The sequence below is a fragment of the Taudactylus pleione genome, unplaced genomic scaffold, assembly GCF_031769625.1.
Source record: "Taudactylus pleione unplaced genomic scaffold, aTauple2 ptg000473l, whole genome shotgun sequence".
Lineage (NCBI taxonomy): Eukaryota > Metazoa > Chordata > Amphibia > Anura > Myobatrachidae > Taudactylus > Taudactylus pleione.
Genome location: NW_028284875.1, coordinates 7,749,229 through 7,775,493, shown reverse-complemented (window position 1 = coordinate 7,775,493; position 26,265 = coordinate 7,749,229). Strand labels below are relative to the sequence as shown.

Genomic DNA, 26,265 nt, shown 5'->3' with positions numbered 1-26,265 from the left:
GACATAAAGTGACTGTTTTGGATGTAGCGATGGGGGGGTGGTCAAAGAAATGCAGGTGTGTCAGTGCGTTTGAACACCATTGTATGGGCGTGCATAAATTAGCCATTGCGATGGCATACGCAGATTGAGCTCCCACTGCGTGCAGTGAAGTTAGCAATTTCTAAGTTAGGTCAGGACTGCTGTAATTATGCTTGAGGGACCGATGGTACCCGATGTTACCGATAGTTTAGCTATTTTGCCAAGTATTACGGATGTAAGGGGATGTGGGCTTCCTTATATTAGGCTGCAGTGGCATTGCGATTGCAATCATTAGCATATTTTCACAGTGGACCTGCGTGCGATTATGGAGCTGCAAACGCAATAGCAATCCTTACTTAATCAGGCCCTTAAAGTAAACATTTGATTTATTTACAGGCAAAATGAAAAGACAACCATATCCTGTATTTTATTTTTGTAGGAGTGGAACAAAGCAATTACCCAAGCCTGTTTAGTTATTCATATATTTGGAGACCTGATCAGTTAATATACTTGTCATTAAGCCTGCCACTTTCAATTTAACAGGCTATCAAAGATGTAGCTATTCCAATTATAGTTCTTATTGTGAGATGGTCAAAGTTGTCCCCTGAAATTATCAAAAATAATGTTTGAAAGGCATCGCTAACCTGCTTCTTCTAATTTTGTGACCGAGTAAAATAATGTATGAAAGAGCCTTACAGTTTGTCTGTAGCTGTTACTATTATTAACTTACTAATTATTTAAAAATTGAGAGGCCTTATAAATAGTATTTCCCCTGTATTTTGGGAAATGTTATATAGTTAGGCTTACAATATCATCCCTTTAATGCGGGACACATGAAATACACAGGTTCTGTGGCTGATTAAAACCAGGTGAAATGGAGACTAGGGGGTAAATTTACTAAAGGTCGATTTGGCATTTTGAGTGATTTGAGGTGCAATTTTCATTCGATTTGGATTCGATTTTGCATTTGGGTATTTACTAAAGGCCAAATCGAATGTAAAATCGAAATTTGATTAAAATCGGCCTCAAATCGACCATCGGAAAAACATTGGTACTTTTACATAGCCCAACACACAACCCTTATTTACTATCATTTTATTTGAAATCGACCTCAAAATCAGACTTCAAATCCCCAATACAATAGACCTGCTTCATGCTTTCGATTTGAGCATGAACAGGTCGGATTGACACCGATACATGCAGACATCAGTGAGATGCCTGCATGTATCTGGCTGGAAAAAGAAATTAAACAGTTAAAGTTAGAAAAAAAATTACATGAGGTCACCCCCCAAATTAGAACCAGCCCCGGAATGCTGAAAACCAGTTCTGGTTGACTAAGTACAGGGAAAAAATTACGTAGGGTCTCCCTGTACTCAGAACAACCAGCACTGGGCTATGGGAAGCAGGGCTGGTTCTAGATTTACAGGGAAAAATTTGCGTAGGGACTCACTGTAAATCACAGACCCAGTCCTGGACCCTTTCACTGGGCCCCCCAGCCGCAGCATCAGCCCTGACCGTTAGTCGGCCCAGGCCAGGGATCCTGGGGAGTTGGAGACCCCTTCAAAAAAGGGGTCTCCCTCTCCAGGGCACCCCTAGCCTAGGCTGATCGCCTGGGGCTATCCCTGCCACCCCTGGGCAGTGGGGGGTGGGTTGACTGTGTGGGTGTTGTGTAAAAATAGAAGTGATAAAACATTGTCTTTCCTGTAGAACTGCAGGTCCCAGCAAGCCTCCTCCGCATGCTGGTACTTGGAGAACCACAAGTACCAGCCTTCGGGGCATTATGGGCCCACCTGTAAAGAAATGTTGAAAGAAACACACACACACACACACACACACACACCTTACACAGTATAAGTTTAATACATACACACATACACACTCACACATACTCACCTATATTACCTCCAGTGGTCCCCTTTTCCAGAATGAAGCGCATAGACGCGGCTTCCTCCTTTGAAGCTCCGTGTCTGTGCGTTCATAGGCTAAGAGAGGTCAGGCCCCGCCTCTCAGCCGAATGAAGCGCACAGGCTTCCATGAATGGCTCCTCCATTATACTCAATGGTGGGAGCCGCAGGATAAACTTTAGTTACCCTGAGGCTCCCACCATTGAGTACGATGGAGGAGCCGTTCATGGAAGCCTGTGTGCTTCATTCGGGATGGTTAGAATGATTGATTATTCCTTAATGCGATGGTCGGGTTTTTCGTTTTCTTATTTTAACCCATGGATGCCTACTGGACAAGGGGACCACTGGAGGTAATATAGGTGAGTGTATGTATGTATGTATGTATGTATGTATTAAACTTATACTGTGTAAGGTGTGTGTGTGTGTGTGTTTCAACATTTCTTTACAGGTGAACTACAGGTCCCAGTGGGCCCTTAATGCCCCGCATGTTGGTACTTGTGGTTCTCCAAGTACCAGCATGCAGGGGAGGCTTGCTGGGACCTGCAGTTCTAATGGAAAGACAATGTTTTATCACCTCTATTTTTACATAACACTTACACAATCAAAGCTCCGGGCTATCAGCCTAGGCTAGGGGTGCCCTGGAGAGGGAGACCCCTTTTTTTTTTTTTGAAGGGGTCTCCAACTCACCAGGGATCCCTGGCCTGGGCTGATAAACAGTCAGGGCTGATGCTGGGGGGGCCCGGTGATAAGGCTCCCCTGGCTGTGGCATCAGTCCCCCGTTAGAAAAGGTCCAGGGCTGGTTCTGTGATTTACAGGGAGACCCTACGCAATTTTTTCCCTGTAAATCCAGAACCAGCCCTGCTTCCCATAGCCCAGTGCTGGTTGTACTCAGTACAGGGAAGACCCTACTTCATTTTTTCCCTGTACTTAGTCAACCAGACCTGGGTTTCAGTAGTCCGGGGCTGGTTCTGTTTTGGGGGGTGACCTCACGTTTTTTTTGTTTTAATTTTAACTCTTTACAACACTCTTTCAAGGCAGATACATGCAGGCATCTCACTGATGTCTGCATGTATCTGTGTCAGAATGAACTACTCATGCTCAAAGTGAAAGCATGAAGCAGTTCTAACATGTCGGGGATTTGCAGTTAGTTTTGAAGGATGATTTGCCGTTCGATTTGGACATGAACATGCCAAATCGAACAGCAAATCACTGTTCAAAACCGACTCAAATCGAATTTGTTTTGCCAATCGCAAAACAAATAGTAAATGCAGTGAAAAAAACGGTTTTCACTGCATTCGATTTGAGAAGAGGTAAATCAATGCAAATCGACCTTTAGTAAATTTACCCCTAGAAGTAACCGAATCGGTGTAATTCATATGTGTACCGTATTAAAGGGATTATATGGCAAAAAGGAAAAATCTGCGCTGATGTGAATAATTACTTACATGGCCCAATAGATTATAATAATAATGTTTATTAAACCTGTGACAAAAATAGCAATAATCACTACAATATCATCATTTCATATGCCCTTTTTGACATGCACATGTAGCAATGAGCACAATATTTAAAACCTATAATCAAAGCAAACAGCTGTCCATCTCAATAATTGGAAAGTAGCAGTTGAATTATACTGTTGCCAATCTACTTAGAAACACTGTTTCTGTAGCTGGTGAAAAATAGCATATAAAATCATAGGCTTTTTTAGAATATATAAAACAGAGATCATTATTTTTTTATTTTTTTAAACATATCAGTAATCTGTTAAAATCTCAAAGCCGTGAATATATATTTTGTGTGTGCTGCCAGAAATGAAAGGGTGTATTGCCATATAGCCTTGGTTGCTGCAGCATTCATCAGCAATAACATCCAGCAGAAACATCATGGCTTGCACTACATTATTATTTTGCCCGGAGTGACAAGCTACAGTACAATAGAAACCGTACATATGCTGAGTAGCGGAGCCCGCACTTAATAATATCCAGTAAATAGGAACGCTCCCCAAGAAACCTTTTTCTGCTCACAAATCGGTGTGTGGAGATCCAGTTTGTCTCTCAAATGCCTTTTTTGTCTGGGTGCAGCGGGACCCCAAGTGCCAGTAAAGTGATCAACAATTAGCAGCTGTTCCCTGTTCGCTTACTCCAGATAGGTGTTTGGGCAATATCGGGAGACTAGGAAGGCTGATGTATAAATAGCAACTTGGTATCTTTGTCTCTCAGCCAGTGTGGAATAGGTGGATCCGGCATGGGAAGCAATATCGGTTCACGAATAGACAGTGCGAATATCAGAATATGTATAAGAAACAGCGATGGATTATATGGCAAGCCTATATAGCAGGGGTGGGGAACCTTTTTTCTGCCGAGGGCCGTTTTAATGTATTTAACATTATTCGCAGGCCACTCCCCCTACGTGTGATGTCACACGGGGGCGGTGTCACAATCGCCAGTGATTACAGCAATGCCTGGAGCATCCTGAGGATGCTCCGGGGAGCTGTTAGGGCAGCGGTGTGACCGTCTGAAGCATCCTAAGGACGCTCCAGGTGGCACTCCTGCATAGATTCTGGCAGCAGGGTGCCATTATAGGCACCCTGCTATTCAGATGAGGCTAGCAGGAAAAAGCTCAGAGGGCCAGACCAAATGATTCTGCGGGACTTTATACGGCCCCTGGGCCTGAGGTTCCCCATCCCTGCTATATAGGATAGCTGTACACTGTATATTGAAGATATTGATGACGACCAACTGGGGATTAACTAGTATTCAAAACCTTCTAGTCCAGTGGTTCCCAAACTTTTTTGAATTGTGATACCCTGGTGCATCAGATTTGTTTTCATGGCAACCCTAAGCTAAAAGTTTGTAATTGAGAAATGTAAAAAAAAAATGTAGTGCTGTAGTAAAGTGAAGTAAATTGTGCTTACCTGTCATCCTTAGGTTCATTTATGTAGTGGGTGACAGGTTTGTGCTTCTGTTTGTCCACATATTTATATTATATAGGCCATAAATAATTTGATTTTTTGCTGGACCACCAACCTGAGGCACCCCAGGGTGCCGCGGCGCTCAGTTTGGGAACCACTTTTCTAGTCTAATGCCCACATACACATTCATAGAGCTCTGGGCCACTTATGCAATTTTCATTTAACAGACTATCAAAGATGTAGCTATTCATTGTAGTACATATAAAAATATTTCACCCCTTAACTTGCATAAATAACCTTGAAACATAAAGTGTAGAGTAAATGAATATTAAAATAGATGTGGTGAAGTAGCAATAAGCAATCAGTGATAGTCCAAAATAAATTAAAGCGGCATCACCTTAGTCACTTAAAAATAAACTTAATATACTTACCTTTCTACTTTTGTTTGTACATTGCCTTCTCTGTGTATTTAATTCAAACACTGAGTAATATCCACCTTAAAAGTCAAGGAGCCTGTGTCTGTATAGCAGATTGACCATTTCTGGCGGCCATACTTGTGCCCTCTCCAGGGCAGACTGCAGTGAGGAAAAGGGGAGGGGGACAGGAACAATCTCTGTAGGGGCCAGGACAAACATACTTATTGCAGGAGACTCACAATTTTTTGGGTAGTCCCCTGCACTCCTGGATCAGTAGGTGGAAATCCTACCCACTTCCTAGAGGATAGGATGGGAAGATAATACCGGGAATCGCCGGTGGGGGTAAGTCTAAAATAAGATAAATTGGGTCTAATGATGTAAAGAGCCTGGCCCCGGGTAAGTATGTAGGCAAGCATGGACCAGGAGAGCAGTGACAGTATAACCAACTTGCAATGCTTCAACCACACTCCTATTGTGCACACTGCCGGTGGCCATGCAAATTCTTTAATACCGTGACCTGCCCCAATTCTGTGCCCCTGCTCCAGAGAGATTTTGAAAAGGAGGTGATCTGTAAGAGAATAGCTAAGGAAAATGACTGAGATGCATGCTTAAAAGGTATTTAAATAATACCAATAGTCAGAAACTTCTATGTGGGATTGCTGCTTTAAGAACAAAACAATGGTACACTCGCAGCAGACTTACCAACCAAAGTCTTGTATTTTACCCCTGAATGCCTACAGTTGAAGTGAGTGTTCTGGAATTTAAAATCCTCATGAAATATGAACTGGAATAGTAGTGTAATGCTAGTGTAACACAAAAGGAAGCTAGTGGTGGATTTTCTATTATGTTCAAACTTTCTCTTGTTTTCAGTTTCCAAAATTTAAGAGCCCTACGTACACCATTCTTTGAATTTGTTTTGTTGCCTATGCAGCTGCAATTAAAATAAACACTGTGCTGTGAGTATATTTGCAACTGGTAAACGGTGATCTATAGTTTTATGGATTTGGAAAGTGGTTCTTAATGAAGCTTAATGTAAACCACAATGAAAAATAAATGCATTAATATTTTGTAGGAGTGTACTGTACCTTTTTATAATATCTTATATTTCATTAGAATGGCCACATACTGGAGCTGGAGCGAACAGTGATCATCTGCCACACAGATTGTCAGACATACTCAATGTACGGATTTATTTTGATTGGATTTTTCTCTTAGCATGCCAATTATTTCTGGGGAACATATATACTTACCAATATAGGGTCCAACATTTAGGGGTGTTTGTGGCTGACATTAGATTTTGGATAAAATGTATATATTAAGTCAGGGGTCTTCAACCTTGGCCCTCCAGCTGCAGTGGAACTATACATCCCAGCATGCACTGCCACCTTTTTGATATAACAGCATGCTAAAACTATGGCAGTGCATGCTGGCATGTGTAGTTCCACAGCAGCTGGAGGGCCAAGGTTGAAGACCCCTTTATTAATTGTTCTTTTCAAAATAATATATATATTTCTTCTTCCTCCATAGGGGGGGACAGGATTTACGCTGGGTATAGGTTGCAGTCTGGGCACCACACAGTTAAACTTGTTGAGCACAGCACATACTCCGCCCCCAGCCACAGGCACCTCAGTTTAGTGTTGATGCCTGAAGCCGTAAGGCACAATGTGGAAGCTGTACTAAGGTTTCACTTTTTTTTTTCCCATGGTGCTTGCGAATTGGTGTCTTTGGCCTCTGCTCCGCACATAGCAGGGAGCAGCAGCTACAGATGGGACAAAGGTAAGGCGGCTCCCGGCTTTACACCGCCGGTATGGGAGACAATGGCAGTGCTGACAGGGGGCACCAGGTCTTCTTCACATCCCCACTAGGCCACCAGGGCAATTTTATTCAGCAGGTCGCAGCGGTAATTGGCGCCCATTGCCCTGGGGGTTCATGTCAGAAGGGGGAGGTTGCTCTTCCCGTTGGCTCCTCCTCCACCCCTGGACGCTTTCCTTCATTTGAGGCACTCCGTCCCAGGGTCACTCCTCTTCCTCTCTCCCCTCCTCACAGATGTTGGGCAGCCATTTCTGAGTGCCTGCTGGTGCAGCTCGTCTGTGGTGAGTGCAGGCTCCTGTCTCCCCGTGTTCCTCGCCCCTGTGGTCAGGTTATACATTTAGCTCCTTTCCCCCCTCATGGGGTGGTTTGTTGAGCATTTATTGCCTTAAATTTTGCCTTTATTATTGCATTGAATGTGTCTGTGTGTGTGTGACTATTTATTGTACTTTGCTAAGTCTCAGTCTCTGCATAGCCCCACTTACATTTCTGTTTGTAGTGCATTTACATTAATTGCTCTATCCTGTGTCGCACATAATGGTCTCTTGTTCTGGTGTGTGGGGTTCTCCTGGATTGCTGTACTATATCTTCCAGGGGCAACGTTCCCAAGGAGGCGGGTTCTTCGGTACTGGGTAATTGCAGGGCTTGTGCTGCTGTGTTCTCTTCACAGGTTCCGGACCACGATGGTCTTTGTACTCGCTGTTTTACAACCTCATAGCAGGCGGGTCCTTCGGCTTCACCCGCTACCCAAGAACCTTTCTAGGATTGCCTCGCTATCCCAGGTAATGTTAAAGGTAGTGGATAGGCTTTCAGCTCCCTCGGCCGCTGTCCCTTCAAGTGTGGCCACCATGTGCTGCCGTCCCCTTTGCTGTCTTCTGCCATAGAGCCTCCTTGGATGTAGTCTTTTGCACAGTCTGTTCAGGGTTTAGCGCAAGTGTCAGAACCTTTCAAACAGATGCTGGACAGAGAACATCCTTCTAAGCGTAGACCCTCTAAAAGGGACTTCTGTACACTTGTCAGACTCTGAAGTTTCTTCAGATCATGAAGAACATGTATCTGTAGCTTCCGATGTGGAATCATCCTCCTATTCCGGAAGATTCCCAGCCTCAAGTAGACACAGTTTCCTTGATAAGACAGTTTTCCTTATCAAGGATGTGGATCCATCTCCTATATGTCCAATTCTTCAGTATTCAAATGTCAATAGAAGGCATTTGTGGAACTTCTTTCTTCTGCACAGCTTGAGGACCTTTTGGCTGAGGCCTGGTCCCACCCTAATAGGCATTCCTTGTTCTAAGCGTATAACTTCTTTTTATCCATTGACTGTCTTCCTCCTTGCCATAGCCTCTGCCCGATGGGTGTCGGACTTGAGCGCATTGTATTGTCGGTCTCCGTTTCTAATGTTTCACCAGGACAGAGCTGTTCTTTCAACACAACTAGGCTACCTTCATAAGGTGGTTTCTAGGTTCCACATCAATTAACAGATTGTGGGTCCTTCTTTCTAGATTCCTCCCCGGAGGAGGCCTCTTTGGATGTCGTGCGAGCTCTCCGGATTTGGGTGGTCAGGACAGAGGACTTGCGTAGGACAGATTCTCTCTTTGTCCTGTATGATTTTCGCAAACGGGGCTGGCGGATATTCCAGCACTGGACTCATTCAACCCGGTCGGTGGGAACTTCATGGGCAATACGACGTGGCGCTTCTGCGGAGCAGCTGTGTAAAGCGACCACGTGGTCCTCTGCCGATACGTTTCTAAAGTTGTATTCTTTTGACACCTTCGCCTCCCCTGATGTGGCTTTTGGGCGAAGACTTTTTGGCGCAGCCCAGGAGCGTCCCCTCCCTTAGGGGAATAGCTTTGGGACGAAAGCCTGTGTCCCCTATAGAGGAAGTAGAAAATGAGATTTATGTGCTTACCTGTTAAATCCTTTTCTGCGATTCCATAGGGGACACAGGACGCCCACCCTGACGCACCTGACCTGCCGGGCCTTTGCTCTGCTTCCGGTTCTCCGATTCACATTTCTTGTGTGTGTATGGACCTCAGTGCGTGCCGATCTTCCTTCTACTCCTTCTCTCCCCTGCCTTTAGGCGTGTTAACTAAACTGAGGTGCCTGTGGCTGGAGTATAGGGGGAGGGGGGAGTGGGGAGTATGTGCTGTGCTCAACAAGTGCCCAGACTCCAACCCCCCAACCTATACCCAGCATAAAACCTGTGTCCCCTATGGAATCGAAGAAAAGGATTTAACAGGTAAGCACATAAATCTCCTTTTTTTTCCCATATATTAAACTATTTTCCCCCGAATACATTCTGTAGTTTATTTCTAATTAGGTCACTCACCATACATTATATATGTAATCATTCTGTTTATTGAGCTGTCCAGTTTTTGACAGCAGAAGCTAAACAAATGTCTCCACTTTGCTAAATATTTCAGCAGACATTCGTCAAAATGTAAGTGGGAAAGGCATGGATGAGCACATATTACACTATTTCTGGAGCATGTTAACAATGATGACAAGGAGGATGTCCACAAAACAACTTCAAGTTGACATATGGGCGACGTCAAGCAAATAATCCTAGCTTAATTAGTAAACGCAACCGTACGATTCAGGAGGGGTCCTTGTACACTCTCCTGTCTAATCTGGATTAAGTGTACTGTAGAGTATAGAGCAGATATTTTCTATTTTCTATGGCTGAGCAAGGGGACCTCAAAAGCAAGTCATATTGTGGATATATTTTCTTTTGATGAAATGGAGGAAAAAATTCTCCCTTTACAATTAGCTATTCTAGCAATGAAGACAGCCTTGAAGTCCACTCTCAAGGATATTTCCTCTTGCTTTAGCTGTACAGATGATCCAGCATTCTGTTTTCTGGTAAGGGCTGTTATGCATGTTGCTGAATATCAATATTTGACATTTCTAGATTTATGAAAATATTGAATTTAAGAGACCTCCCATAGCAACACGAAGGCAATCATATATATTGTAATTCCAAACTAGCATTGACACAATTGAGGGTGCTTAATTACTAATCTACATCTTTTCTAAGAAAGGTTGGTGCCAGCATTATTCTCTATATCAGATTGTTCAAAATATAAGTGTCTTTAGTACAATTATCCATTGGATCAAGGAATACTAATATTGTTTTTGTAGTATAGTTTCCAGTTCTATCTTTACTACGCCATCAAAGAATTAACCATTATAGAGCACTGTATGACCAAGGATATCAGTTATATAAAGATTTCCTATTTGTTACATATTTTGTTTCTATACTTCTTATTAAGAACTGGAGATGTGTAGAAAATGAGAGGAGTATGAAGCACCGTTGAAGGAATACTTTGTAATTGGCAGGTACAAAATAAGCTTTCACAGAGAAAACACAGTGTGTTATAAATACTTTACCTAATCGGGAAATAATAGATCCTTTTTATAAAGAGCTTATGTATTACTGCTAACTTCTAGCAGTGGGTATATTTAAGTAGATAATCACATTAATGTTTTGTTATTGTTACTACAATGCACAATTGCATTAAATTAATTTATGATAAAAGTTAATAAGAGGTTTCCCTTCTCTAATCCCAATTAAATAGCTTTAAAACCAATCTCTTGTCATTTTGATTTTTGAGTTTAGGTCAATTTGCTATTGTATAAACAGTATTTTCTACTATAACAAATTGTCATTTACATTGGCCTTAAATGTGAAATATTGGGCATATTGAGATAATGTTGTTTGGGCTATTTGCTATGTGACCAAATAAGTAACGTCTGGTAATTCACTCAATCTCTGAACCACTGTTCATCTTGGGCCTCATTCAGCATGGATCACAAGTGTGATTACGCACGCAGACGGCCGACTGTTGTGTTCTGTGCATGCATATGAATTGCAGTGCGCGAAGACTCCACTGCGATCGGGATGACTATCGCAGTGACTATGCAGACCCATCGCAGAGTGATTGATGGGAAGTACCGTTTGGGGGTGGTGATGGGGGGGATGGTTGGTGAAATGCAGACATGCCAGTGCGTTTGAACGCCGCTACAGGGGCGTACATAAATTAGCTACTGCGATGCCCTACGTATCCTCAGGTTAGCAAGTTCTGAGACCATTCATGTGTGGGGTTGCGTCTCAACCAAGGGAGTGGGCGCACTCACAATTTTGCCTAAGAACACAGCCATGAATAAAGAATGGTACCAAAACATCCTCCAAGAGCAACTTCTCCCAACCATCCAAGAACAGTTTGGTGATGAACAATGCCTTTTCCAGCATAAGACAAAAGTGATAACTAAGAGGCTCGGGGAACAAAACATCACAATTTTGGGTCCATGGCCAGGAAACTCCCCAGACCTTAATCCCATTGAGAACTTGTGGTCAATCCTCAAGAGGCAGGTGGACGAACAAAAACCCACAAATTCTGACAAACTCCAAGCATATATTAGGCAAGAATGGGCGGCCATCAGTCAGTATGTGGCCCAGAATTTGTTTGACAGCATGCCAGGGCGAAATGTAGAGGTCTTGAAAAAGAAGGGTCAACAAATATTGACTCTTTGCATAAACTTAATGTAATTGTCAATAAAAGCCTTTTCAAATGCTTGTAATTTTACTTCAGTATACCCTAGTAACATCTGACAAAAAGGTCTAAAAACACTGAAGCACAAAGTTTGTGAAAACCAATACTTGTGTCATTCTCAAAACTTTTGGCCATGGCAAAACATATACAGTCACACACATACACTTACATAGTCACAACTATACACAACACAATACAGCTACACTTAATCCCACACATTCATACATGCATACATAGTCACACATTTATACACATACATAGTCCCATGCATACATACTTATAGTGCCCCCTCCCTGAGTCAAGCTTACCATATAAGTTGGCTGCTAGATAGTCAGGTCTCCTCCCCTCCTCTCTCCCATGCTGCAGGCACTGAATGTACAGTACCGTGTAGCCTTGCCCCCAGCTCGGACTCCACCTCCCTCCTGCTGTTTAAAGTATTGGAGGGGGCCCCGGGGTAACTTGCCCCATCCGCGTGATCCAGTTTTGTATGTTTGATCAGTGTTACGTTGGAGACAGGATCATGGTTGCAGACAGACAAACTTTCTTGGTATGTGAAAAGTGTAGCCAGAGAGAGGGAACACCTCAGATGTATAAGGTGAAGGTGGTTTTACCTATGAAGAAAGGAGAGATGGGATTTAAACTCCAGTTATAACACTCTATCCTTGGAAAGACATCCTTAGAATGCCCTGCTCTCATTGCAAGTAGTCTATCTTACCATTATAGTTGTATCAGAAACTTTCTGTAAGGGCCTTGAGTATAGGGCACAGGGGAGATGGAGCTACTCAGATTGGGTGTAATGGTAGCAGAAAATGAGTGCCGATCTTAGATCCAATCAGTAGTGTGAAAAGAAAGGAAGGAAACGGCAAAATAGAGAACAGGGATAGAGAAAACAATGGGGAGAAACGAAATAGGCGAGAACAAGAGGGGCGCGGGTAGAAGACACTTGGGGGAGAGTGATTGGAGAAAGGTGTCAAAGTATAAAATCTCAACTCCAATCACGGTGACTAATTGTTTGCGTAGGCAATGTGACAAAATTGACACTCTTATTGTGGGTCCAAAGGACTTTGGTTTAATTACTACCCTATGGAAACAAAAGTGATTGGACACTGACAGCAAGTAGGTCAACAAGATTTTATTTATGTCAGTACTTTGTAGGTCTACCACGAGTAGTGATTACTGCAGACTCCCTTCTTGGCAAACTGTTCACAAGTTCCTGGACAACAGCAGGCAGTATGATTTGCCATTCCACCTTAAGTACAGTGACCAGCTGCGACACTGAAGAAGGTTGAGTTGGCCTGGAACACACCCGTTGCTCCAATTCGTCCCAGAGGTTCTCATTGGGGTTAAGATCTGGACTCTGAGCTGGCCAGTCGATCTGGGTTACTGGATTTTCTGTATACCAGTCCAGCGTCGCCCTGGAAACATTACAGGTGACATTGTCCTCCTGATAAAAACATTTGTTGTTTCCATAGAACTGCAAGTGCATGGGCCTCCCTACAAAGTGTCCTTGTCGAAACTGCCACATTAGTGGCCATTTGGAACTTATGTGCAATGGTATGCATTTCGCTTGAGCTGTGTTGTCCAATCACTTTTGTCTACATAGTGTACATTCGGTGCTAACAATGTGCATGAAGTTTGGTTTCCAAACCAGCCGTCCACTATATCTCATAGACTGATGCAAATTTACACATAATGTAGATTGATAAATAATGTGGTTTGTGTTTTAAAATTGCATCCAATGAAGACTGCCTGGAAACGTTATACAAGACTGCACTATGATATTTTACAGCTATAGTTGCCAGCACTGTCAAAATAATGAAATCCTAGTATTTTATTTTTCTACTTCTGCTAGTACTTTGTTCTAATTCTTTGTTCCAGCCTAGTAAAGTTTTATCAATAACTATTACAATATTATATTCCTCTGTTAATAGTACAAGGTTTAGGAAAATGCCTGCTAACCTACACGTGTGCTTTCTAATCTTATACTATAGCTAAATGAAATATGTTTTGTCCTTTGAAAAGTCTGTGCCAGTCTGCTTGCCTGAAGAATTTAGCCGAAAAGAACATGGATAATTACTCTGTATTCTTTTGTAAGGTCAAGCAGATAAGTGGTCAAATGTAGTATTATATTTGAATTGAACAAGTCTTTGCAATGTGTGAGATTTTTCTTTTCTGCCTTTCGAGAGCTCATTAAATCTTCAGAAAGTGGATTAAAATGTACGGTGAGTGCACTGCACTTTAGCACTGTGCATTCCAGCTGTGTTGTCATTGTGCATCTTCACCTACAGTGATTTTTCTACTTGAAATCTATTAATTACGCTTTAGATGTGCTCAAACTTTCTGTGAATATAAACCAAAGTTGTAAATGAAAGAGAGACTAGATCAGGCCCGGCCAATCTGTGGCTCTCCAGCTGTTGTGAAACTACAAGTCCCAGCATGCATTGCCACAGTTTTGCTATTAGGGAATGCTAAAACTCTGGCAAGGCATGTTAGGACTTGTAGTTTCACAACAGCTGGAGAGCCACAGGTTGGCCAGGCCTGGACTAGATTAATGGAGCAGATAACTGGTTCTTTTTAATTTATTGTTGCAGAAAATGGATAACGGGCAATAATTCCATTACATTTATGCTCTTTGCAAGTTGTACAATTAATTCACTATTTTTTTTTCTATTCTCATCCCCAATATCCGTTATCTAAGCCAAAGGTTGATCTACAACAGTTTGTCTAGATGGAGTGATTATACAGTTCGGGGGGCATTGGATAACAATTATAAGGGGGAGCACAATGATAGGGGGGCACAGGAGCAATTGCAAATTTTTGTTAATTCCTACATTAGGTTTTATTTTTATGGCTTTTATTTTCAGTGCTATATTCCACTTTGCATTTTAGAGTCAATCTTGGTTTGTTAATTTTGAAATTCATAGTGCATTAAAGTTTTTAAAGCTTGCTAGAGAGACCTACATACGATTTTATGGTAAATCTATTACAGGTTCATCTTTTAGGGTAAAAGGCACATAATCTGGCAGCATTGACATATCTCCTAACTGTAACATCATCCTGCAGTCAGCACTTTCATCCTGATTTGTGATTCCATTGACGCTTACCATGGAGGCAGGTGCCTCTTCCATTGACGCTTACCATGGAGGCAGGTGCCTCTTCCATTGACGCTTACCATGGAGGCAGGTGCCTCTTCCATTGACGCTTACCATGGAGGCAGGTGCCTCTTCCATTGACGCTTATCATGGAGGCAGGTGCCTCTTCCATTGACTCTTACCATGGAGGCAGGTGCCTCTTCCATTGACGCTTACCATGGAGGCAGGTGCCTCTTCCATTGACTTACCATGGAGGCAGGTGCCTCTTCCATTGACGCTTACCATGGAGGCAGGTGCCTCTTCCATTGACTCTTACCATGGAGGCAGGTGCCTCTTCCATTGACGCTTACCATGGAGGCAGGTGCCTCTTCCATTGACTCTTACCATGGAGGCAGGTGCCTCTTCCATTGACGCTTACCATGGAGGCAGGTGCCTCTTCCATTGACGCTTACCATGGAGGCAGGTGCCTCTTCCATTGACGCTTTCCATGGAGGCAGGTGCCTCTATGATGTGTGGCATAAAACATTGGATTTATCTGGAAATGTGTGTTGTTTCTTTGGAGACCTCTGTTGGGAGGTATGATAACATGACCATTAAAATCAGAGCAACAGACAGTGGCCATATTTGCATCAGTACAGGCATGTATTAATCAGACTTGTGCAATTTCTTTACACAGTGTATCTGTATGCAGTATTTAGTTAAATTGTGTCCTTGTGGACAATTTTATGAATAAACTGTGTTCTCCATCTCCTGTGTGAGAGATATAATGGAGAACAGATAAAAAATTTAATAACCTTGACATTAGTGGATCGGTGTATATATTTGATCGTTGGTGAAAGCTTTTAATCCATTTGTTTAGTCACAAGCTATGTCCTAGAGTGTGCCTAACCAATCGGCTGATTAGTGTAAAGTAGAAGCTGTGACGTGTTCTTTCATTCGTATACTGTGTCCCAACAGGATAAAAATGACAAATGTAGACGAACACTTGAATATAAAACCACCTGCCTGTTTACCTCATGATAACTGTTATACTATTCTGTGTATCTTTTATAATGCACATATTTTATTTTTTGTTTAGACAGGGATTGTGAATACGTAATGTAAGACCTTTTGCAATTTTAATTAAGTAATCATCAGCATATTTTAGGAATAAATGGCTTGCATTACAAAATGGCTGTCCACATAGTACCTAGTGGGTTAGAGCATATGTGTATACTAACATTTTCTTTATAAGCCTGTTGCTGTGATTATTAAAGATAAGCTACACCAGTGATTTTCTAGATGCAACAAATTATTACTAACAAGTTAAATCTCATGTAGTCCTATGGAGCTAGCTACACTAGTAATTGTTGCTTTATTATATGGCAGTTCAAATGAGTCCGAGCTTGATGCATCTTTGTCAAATTGCACTTAATGAGTGCAATGTTTTTTCCAAAATTTAAGTTTAATGATGGATACATATTGTTTCCAAATTGCATGCCACACAGATACAAAAAGGCCCAAAAAAGTGACAAATCAGACTTGCAATCAATACACAAATGTAGTTTGTTGCATCAGATACAAATTGCAAATATAGTAAAGACATTATTGCAGAACATCTCTGCAACAAGGTTTGTGCTAATCGTACCGTATTTTATTGGGTAAACTGACCAGTAAAAAGTTGCCCTTATGCAGCATTTACACTGGGTGCGGCATTTATGCTGGTTATTGGGACGAACAAATGGGCATAGACATGATTTATCAATGATATCAACAAACGGCTGAGTAATGCTGGGTTTAAACTGACAAATATATATCGCCCATTCCATCGAACGGGTGATATATCTGTAGTGCATCGGCGGGGGTGTACATATGTCTGAGTGATGTCTGAACGACATCACACAGACATATCACATCTGCTGTGCAGCACGGCCGATGCCGATATATCTTGCAGATATATTGGCACATCTTTCAATATAAATATGAAGGAGGGTTTTTTTACCGGGCACAAACTTTGGTTGTCACTTTGAAATTAATTATCTGGGGGGGGGGGGGGCGCAACAAAGTTCTAGAGAGAGAATCCCCTTTTTTTCTCTAATTAATCTATGGTAAGTGGTTGTATGCCTGTATGTGCTTATGGTTATATGAGGAAAAAAATAAAAAAATAATTTAGTTATTTGTATATACTGAGTTCTCTTTATAAACTATATTCACAAACCTAGTATATCCTTATTTACTACTCTTTTTTTACGGATTATTTCATATACCCATAAGCACATACAGGCGCAATTCTACGGTGTATGCTTATACATACAACCACTTACCATACTGGCACATCTGGCTGTGTATATGGCAGACACACCTGACACCTGTACACTTGCTGCAGGAACCACTAGTGACTGACATCTCAACTGGGTGGGCAAATTTCTACTGTATATACACCATAAACTGACAATGCACGTCCTATTGATGATCTAGGACTAAATGCACCATAACATGGAGTATCACAATTTTATTAATGACCATATCAATGTACAAATAAATGGTATAAAATGTATTCTAAAATATTAAATGTGTGTTCTTAATACCAGTATACAAATTGACAATCTACCGTGACAAACCAACATATAGAAAACATAAAAAAAGATAGGTGGTACTCCGATGTAATTAAAATGTCCAGAAAGAGTAACACCAGTATTTGCTTGCCGTACCATATGTTATGGGGTTAATGGTTGGGAAAGAAGTGATACACAAGCAGTGTTTTAGTCACTTATAGGGATACGCTCAATATCCCGGCAGATGGGATTCTGGCGTTCAGAATGCCGGTATCCCGACACCTGTCAGAATCCTGGTGCCGGAATCCCGAAGATAAGTAACGGGGTTAGGAACTAGGAGGAGGGTTATGTTTAGGGTGCGGGAAGGGGGAGGTTAGCAGTAGGTACTAAGGGGGAGGATAGGTTTAGGCACAGCGAAGGGAGGGTTATGCTAAGGGGGGGGTTAGAATACCAACTGACAGCTGTTGGTATCCTAACCCTGTTGGGATGCCGGCGTCATGATCCCGAACGCCGGCATCTCGTACCCATCCTTTCTATAGAGGTATTTTGTGTGGTATATTATCCTGTGCAAGTGGGCCAATATTGGTAATGGACTTGGGGTTGAGTCCCAATCCTTGTGGTTAGAGTTAAAAATCTCTAATGATTGAAGATTATAGAGCTGCCTTGTATGCTGTCTTTGAGTGCACCCTTACATGGGTGGTAGGTCCGCATTGTGGGCTGTTCCTTTTATGGTTGCTCCGGTCTCGTGTGTCCTCCTACCGGAATGTAAGTGGTGTGCTGAAGGTCTGCTGGCAGACACTGCCCATGTGCCATCTATCCTTGACAGTGAACGGATCTTCTGAGCTTGATTCACTCCGTAATCAATGCGTTTCACCTGATTAGCCCCTCTACATCAACCAACCCCCCCAGGCTTTTCTTCTCATGTGGCCATGCATCTTCACTAGTCTTTCTGCCTATTCCAGTCAACAATGATGGGCAATCTGTTGGCATCTTTTCTTGCAGGACTGTGAAGTCCTGCCAGAAGTGCAACTACAGAGTGCTTTTTTAAGTTTCTGGTTTTATACAGTATAAAAAAAAAATACTACTCAACATTTTTATCTATCTAATCTGCCTATTTGTTAAACAAATATATTGAATATGTTTAAAATAATTATTATAACATAACTATTTAAAAAATTTTAGTTTAAAAAAAAATATATATATATATTAGCCAGTTATATTACTTTTCCACGTGCTTTTTATAGTCACATGTATGCTCAAAATGCGCTTTTTAGGTTTTATAAATAGAAAATTTTATAATTTGGAAGGAAAACTAAGTTGGACCAAAGGTTGCTTTTTACTATAACTATTATTTTTATTATTATTATTGGTTTCTTATATAGCACAGCATATTCAGTTGCACTTTACAATTGGAAACAACATTAATAAAACAAAACTGGGTAATAACAGACAGACATAGAGGTAAGAGGGCCCTGCTCACAAGCGTACAATCTATAGGGAAATAGGCATTGATACACAAGGATAGGTGCTACATATTGCATATTGGTGCAGCCAGATTGCAGATGTAAGTATGTGAGTTTTCAGGGACTGCTTGAAAATTTGGAGACTAGTGGAAAATATTATTGTGTGTGAGAGGGCATTCCACAGAGTGGGTGCAACCTGAAAAAAAAGGACCTGTAACCATGCAGGGGAGCAAGTAATGCATCTGGATGAGAGAAGTGTATGTGTGTGTGTATATATATATATATATATATATATATATATATATATATATATATTTGTTTTTATTATAGCCACATCACCTGGTAATCTTTAAGCATGGACCATACCATAAAATATAAGTTGGGCTCATTAATTTTTTTTATTTGGCCGTTTTTTTTAATATTTAGAAGCTGTATGATTTTTTTTTTTTTTTTTAATCCCAAAAATATATAAAGGACATATTTATGTCACTCATCTGTTTTCACTAATTTAGCAGTCTCTTATTGACTTACTGATGTTTTTTTATTTATTGGAACTTGATAAATCTTACTACTCTTGTTTAAATTTTCAGAGTGCTGACCAGATCACTGCATTGTGTCGAAGTATGCAGGAAGTAAATCAAGAGATGATGGATGGGCAAAGTGAAAGCTCAGACCCACCACGGAGACCACTGGCTCGACATTTGTCAGATGCAGATAGGCTCCGGAAAGTTATTCAAGAACTCGTTGACACTGAAAAATCCTATGTTAAGGTGAAATAATCTTTGGGTATATGTTGATCAGTAAATACATACATTATACTTTGTATCTGATCTCAAGCACATTCTCTGTACTACACCAATAGTTCAATAGCCAGAAGTAATCTATTTAATCTGAGCTATGGCCATAACGAAGAGCTATTGTTTATTATTATTATTTGGATCGCAGTTACTTGGCTGCACGTTAGCTTTGTACTCTATATGTCACACGATCATATTCTCACCAATATAAAACATTTAAATAATTCTGAAGACAAAGGAAAATTACAAGTGTTATCTATCATAATTTATTTATATAGCGCACACATATTCCACAGCGCACACATATTCCACAGCACCATTCACATCAGTCCCTGCCCTAATGGAGCTTATAATCTGTGTTTCCTACCACATGTACACACATACGCACTAGGGTTAATTTTTGATTGGAGCTACTTAACCTACCAGTATATTTTTGGAGTGTGGTAGGAAACCGAAGCACCCAAAGGAAACCCTTTCAGCACAGGTAGAATATACAAACTCCACACAGGTAGTACGTATTCATTTTTTTTTTTTTTTTAATCACATCATTTTATTGGGAGATCAATAACAAATACACAGAAAAAAAAAACAGAAAATCAATCCCAGAAAATTTTTAAGGGATAAAGTAAACAAATAATCTACATACATGGATAGACATCCAAATCACAAGAAAAAAAAGAGTTAACAGGCATTAAAATTTATTGTCATAATAGAAAATAAAAATAAGAAAAAGCCACTAAATAGAAATAGTCTGGAGTAACGAAAAGAAAAAAAAAAGTATATATATTTGATTAAATAAAAAAATGACATATATTAGGGAGTGGGGGGAGGGGGAGGAGCGAGCTGGAGGAAAAATAAGAAAAAATAAGGGAAGACGGCTGAGGAGCTAAGGGAGGAGAAAAAATAAATAAATAAATAGAAAAAAAAGCATGGAATTAGGAAAGGCCAGGAGGGGACACACACCTTGGGTGCTGTACCAAGGAGTCCAGATTGCATTAAACTTGTCTACCGTGTTGTTTTGGAGGCTCGTTATATATTCCATTTTGGCCACATACCAGATGCGATTGAGAAACTGTTGACGAGTTGGGGGGTGTGGCTGCTTCCAAGAACCAGCAAACTGGTACTTGGCAGCACAGGAGATATGTAGGACCAATTTATTCTCATGTTTAGATAGTTGACCGACTGGGGCACACAGAAAAAGCGAGGCAGTGGTCAGAGGGTTAGCAAGGGGGACCATAGATAAGGTAGAAAATAGACCATGGACTGGAAAGGGACAATATGTGGACAGGACCTCCAGATATGAAAAAAGGAACCGAATTTGTCCACATTGTCTCCAGCAGAGGTTCGAGGAGTGGGGATATATTTGGTGGAGATGTTCTGGAACAAGGTACCACTGAGTGCAGACCTTACAAGAATTTTCCTTAATAGATACGCTGATCGAACTTTTCGATATATTAAGGCGAATTTCCTCCCATGTGTCTTCCCCTAGAGAGATACCTAGATCCATTTCCCAACACTGCTCATGTGTCTCTAGGAAAGGCGAGTCCTGGACTAAGATAGTGATAAATTTGAGAAATTATACCTTTATCCATGGGCCTGTAGATACAAAGACGTTCCATAGCGGTGGGGTTTTGTAATGAAACTGGAGAAGAAAGGGACAAAGAAATAGTGACGGATTTGAAGATACTGATAAAAACAAGACTGTGGAAGAGAGTGTTTCTCCCTTAATTCCGTAAAAGATTGTGGGGCATAGCCTCCTAGGATATGATAAAAGCGGGTGATGCCTGCTGCTGACCATATAGAAGCCATATGGGGTGAGTGACCTGGGGGAAAGGGAGGGTGAGACCAGAGGGGTGTCAGAAGCGATGGGTGAGTAGGCAAAGTGAACTTGGCGTCAAGTGAGTCCCAAACAGAGAGAGAGAGAGACTGAGAAGACATATGAGATAGATAGAGGCCTGATTTTCCTGGGAAGCCACGGTAAGTTAGAGACCGAGGGGACTTTAGTAAGTGCTGATTCAAGATTAACCCATCATTTGAATCCCTTAGGGGAGTGCCAGGCAACTAATTGGCTGAGTCTAGAGGCTTGGTAGTATTTGAATAATGAGGGGAGACCTAGACCACACGCTGAAGCACTCTTAAAGAGGAAAACTCGACGTATATGAGGTCTCTTGTGGTTCCAAATAAATTTACCGTAAAGCGCCTGTAAAGAAGAAAAAACACAGGAAGGGACTGCTATAGGGAGAGTCTGAAAGAGATAGAGGTAGTACGTATTATATCTATCTATTCATCCTGCCTCATAGTTACCAGCTTCTCCACCAAGAGCTACAATTGTTATTCATCTTCCTTGTGCATCTAGTAATATGGACTAGTCATTTCGCTTCTCTCTCTCCCCCACTCTCTCTTTCCCCCTCCTTTCTCTTCTATCACTCATCAGGGGCGGTCGTCCCAGGGCCCACACACAGGGTCGATGTGACCCTGCCGAAAACAGGTGCTAGCAGCACCTGTTTTCGGGTGGAGGCTCTGCAGTCACGGCTGTTCTACTGCATGCAGCAGCATACACTTTCTAACAGGAGAGGGGCCGGATTCACACTAGCGCATGACCCCCTGACACCCTCTACACTGGCTGCATTGGGGGCGGAGTCAATACGGCAAGCAATGCCCCCATATCCCCGCGAACTGCTGCATTACATCACAGGGGTGGGTCCTAATGAATCGAGGAGGTGCCCTGTCCTTTTGCAACTTGTACCAGCAGCAACTTTTGCATAAAGTGTAAGTATGTACACTACCGTTCAAAAGTTTGGGGTCACCCAGACAATTTCGTTTTTTACAATGAAACTGACTTTTATTTATCAAATGAGTTGCAAAATGAATAGAACGTATAGTCAAGACATTGGCAAGGTTATAAATAATGATTTTTATTTGAAATAATAATTTTGTCCTTCAAACTTTGCTTTCGTCAAAGAATGCTCCTTTTGCAGCAATTACAGCATTGCAGACCTTTGGCATTCTAGCTGTTAATTTGTTGAGGTAATCTGAAAAAATGTCATCCCATGCTTCCTGAAGCACCTTCCACAAGTTGGATTGGCTTGATGGGCACTTCTTGTGTACCATACGGTGAAGCTGCTCCCACAACAGCTCAATGGGATTGAGATCTGGTGACTGTGCTGGCCATTCCATTGCAGACAGAATACCAGCTGCCTGCTTCTTCCCTAAAGAGTTCTTGCATAATTTGGAGGTGTGCTTTGGGTCGTTGTCCTGTTGTAGGAGGAAATTGGCTCCAATCAAGCACTGTCCACAGGGTATGGCATGGCGTTGCAAAATGGAGTGATAGCCTTCCTTATTCAAAATCCCTTTTACCTTGTACAAATCTCCCACTTTACCAGCACCAAAGCAGCCCCAGACCATCATATTACCTCTACCATGCTTGACAGATGGCGTCAGGCACTCTTACACCATCTTTTCACTTGTTCTGCGTCTTACAAATGTTCTTCTGTGTGATTGAAACACCTCAAATTTCGATTTGTCTGTCCATAACACTTTTTTTCCAATCTTCCTCTGTGCAATGTCTGTGTTCTTTTGCCCATATTAATCTTTTCCTTTTATTGGCCAGTCTCAGATATGGCTTTTTCTTTGCCACTCTGCCTAGAAGGCCAGCATCCCAGAGTCGCCTCTTCACTGTAGATGTTGCGGGTACCATTTAATGAAGCTGCCAGTTGAGGACTTGTGAGGCGTCTATTTCTCAAACTATAGACTCTAATGTACTAGTCTTCTTGCACAGTTGTGCACCGGTGCCTTCCACTTCTCTTTCTACTCTGGTTAGAGCCTGTTTGTGCTGTTCTCTGAAGGGATTAGTACACACCGTTGTAGGAAATGTTCAGTTTGTTGGCAATTTCTCACATGGAATAGCTTTCATTTCTAAGAACAAGAATAGACTGTTGAGTTTCACATGAAAGTTCTCTTTTTCTGGCCATTTGGAGAGTATAATCAAACCCACAAATGTGATCCTCCAGATACTCAACTAGCTCAAAGAAAGGCCAGTTTTATAGCTTCTCTAATGAGCAAACCCGTTTTCAGCTGTGCTAACATAATTGCACAAGGGTTTTCAAGAGTTTTCTAATCATCCATTAGTCTTTTAACGCGCTTAGCAAACACAATGTACCATTAGAACTGGTGTGATGGTTGCTGGAAATGGGCCTCTATACACCTATTTAGATATTCCTTTAAAAATCAGACGTTTGCAGCTAGTATAGTCATTTACCACATTAACAATGTATAGAGTGTATTTCTGATTAATTTAATGTTATCTTCATTAAAAATAACAGTGCTTTTCTTCCAGAAAAAAAGGAAATTTCTAAGTGACCTCAAACTTTTGAACGGTAGTGTATGTGTACTGTTTTAGTGAGTGTGTGTGTTATTTTGTATTTGTGTTAGTGTGTATACTGTGTATGTATGTGTTAATGTGTGTTTATGTATGTATGTATGTGTATGTATGTATGTATATATATATATAATGTGTGGGTATTCTGTTTGTGTGTCAGTGTTTGTTCCTATCTTCATGTGGCCTGTGGGGGGCCCTCCATGTGGGGATTTTGGGGGGTAAGCTCGGCTGTGTGGCTTGAAGGGGGCCCCAACAATTTAGTTGGCCTGGGGCACCCACAAGCCTTAATCCGGCCTTTGTCACTCATGATCTGTATTATTCTCCCTCTTTTCTCTCTTCCTCTATTTTCTTGCTCACACCCTTTCTGAATCCATCCAATTAAACTGCAGGGATAACGTTAGCTTGGTATACTGTTACTGGGTATAACCACAAACCACGGGTGGCGCATGCTACACGTTTGGAAAACATGCTGGATACGCCCAGCAAAGATTTCCGTGGCTATTTTTTGTACAAGTAAAAAATGTATATGCATAGGAAGGTGACCGGGAGATGTTAATACCTGGCAGCATTATGTCCCTGCTTGCTGTCATTGGATGCCAGGAGCAGGGGGCACGTGCACGCTCTCACATGCGCATGTCACACAGACAACATTCAGAATTATATAGTAGATTATTCCCAACACATGTCAGATTGTAATCTTATTTGGGCAGTGTTGCATATTTATTTCTGTCAAGAGTCCCGCAATGTTAGTGTTGTGAATTATGTTGGTGCTTTATAAATAAAGAATAAGCATTTATGTTAATACTACACAGATACATACACATCTATTCCGTAGTGGTTTAATCTTAGTTAAAAGAACATTCTAAACTTGCATCCAATGCATATATTCTGAACACCATGCAGTCCAGGGTATTAAAAGTAGTCAAAATATAAAACACAAATATTGTCAGGAAATGAAGTGTGAATCTTTTATCAGGTTTAAAAGACCGATCTGATTAGCAAGTTACATTTTCTCTCACCGTCACAGGGATACACATGCTCAGGGTGGATTGGTTTTTGGTAGAGGTTGAAATAAGATCTTGATATATATCTTTAATCTTTACATTGTTCAAATATAATTTTTTCTAGTTTAGTCTGTTTTGTTAACATACAGAAATAAACGCTCATCAGCCATAATATTAAAACCTCTGACAGGTGAAGTGAATAACATTGATTATCTCATTAAAATAGCACCTGTTAATGGGTGGGATGTATTAGGCAGCAAGTGAACAGTCAGTTCTTATGGTGCATACACACGGTCAGATTTTTCTTCAGATCTGAACAATAACAATTTAAAAAATCGTTCAAATCTGACATATCTGACATGTTTGAACGTTGCTCGTTCCCGATGGTTAGATAACGATATCTGACATCTGATGTGTTTGCAGTCAGTTTTGGACGATTTCAGTCATTTTAATGCAGTCAAAATTCGTTCGTAGTTCAAATCGTTTGCAAACTCGTTCAAATCGTTGGTCAAATCGTTCAATCGTTCATCTGACCGTGTGTATGCTCCATTAAAGTCAATGTGTTGGAAGCAGCTAAAATGGGCAAGCATAAGGATCTGAGTGACATTGAGAAGGCCAAATTGTGATGGCTAGATGACTAGGTCAGAGCATCTCCAAAATGGCACATCTTGTGGGGTGTTCCCAGTATGCAGTGATTAGTACCTACCAAAAGTGGTCCTAGGAAAAACAACTGGTAAAACTGCTACAGGGTCAAGGGCACCCAAGTTTTATTTATACACGTGGGGAGCAAAGGCTGGCCTGTCTGGCCAATCCCACAGAGGAACTACTGTAGCACAAATGACTGAAAAGCTAGTACTGGCTATAATAGAAAGGGGTCAGAACACACAGTGAATCGCAGCGTGCTACATATGGAGCTGCGTAGCCATAGACCAGTCACAGTGACCATGTTGGCCCCTGTCCACCGCCGAAGTCACCTACAATGAGCACATGAGCATCAGAACTGGACCATGGAGAAATGGAAGAAGGTGGCCTGCTCTGATGAATCACTTTTTTTTTTTTTTTACATCATGTGGACGGCCATGTGCGCATGCATGGTTACCAATGGAAAAGATGGGACCAGGATGCAGGTAAGCTGGCAGGGGCACTGTGATGCTCTGGGCAATGTTCTGCTGGGAAACCTTGGTATGTGTCAAAGAAAAATCCACATGAATGCCAAGAACCACCTACCTAAATATTGTTGCAGACCAAGTACACCCCTTCATGGTAACAGTATTCCCTAATCGCAGTGGCCTCTTTGAGCAGGATAAAGCGCCCTGCCGCACTGCAAAAAGGAACATAAAGCGTTCAAGGTGTAGACTTGGCCTCCAAATTCTCCAGATCTCAATA

At 41.5% G+C, this 26,265-nt stretch overlaps 1 protein-coding gene across 3 annotated transcripts in view; it reads left to right on the top strand.

The window, feature by feature from the left end:
- The window catches only part of TIAM2 (TIAM Rac1 associated GEF 2), a 176,142-nt gene that overhangs the window by 106,950 nt on the left and 42,927 nt on the right, over window positions 1–26,265 (top strand). For all 3 annotated transcript variants that reach the window (XM_088448965.1, XM_088448967.1, XM_088448966.1), the window contains one exon: window positions 19,291–19,470. In XM_088448965.1, coding sequence (XP_088305091.1) covers window positions 19,291–19,470 — 180 coding nt within the window. The remainder of the gene's footprint in view (window positions 1–19,290; window positions 19,471–26,265) is intronic.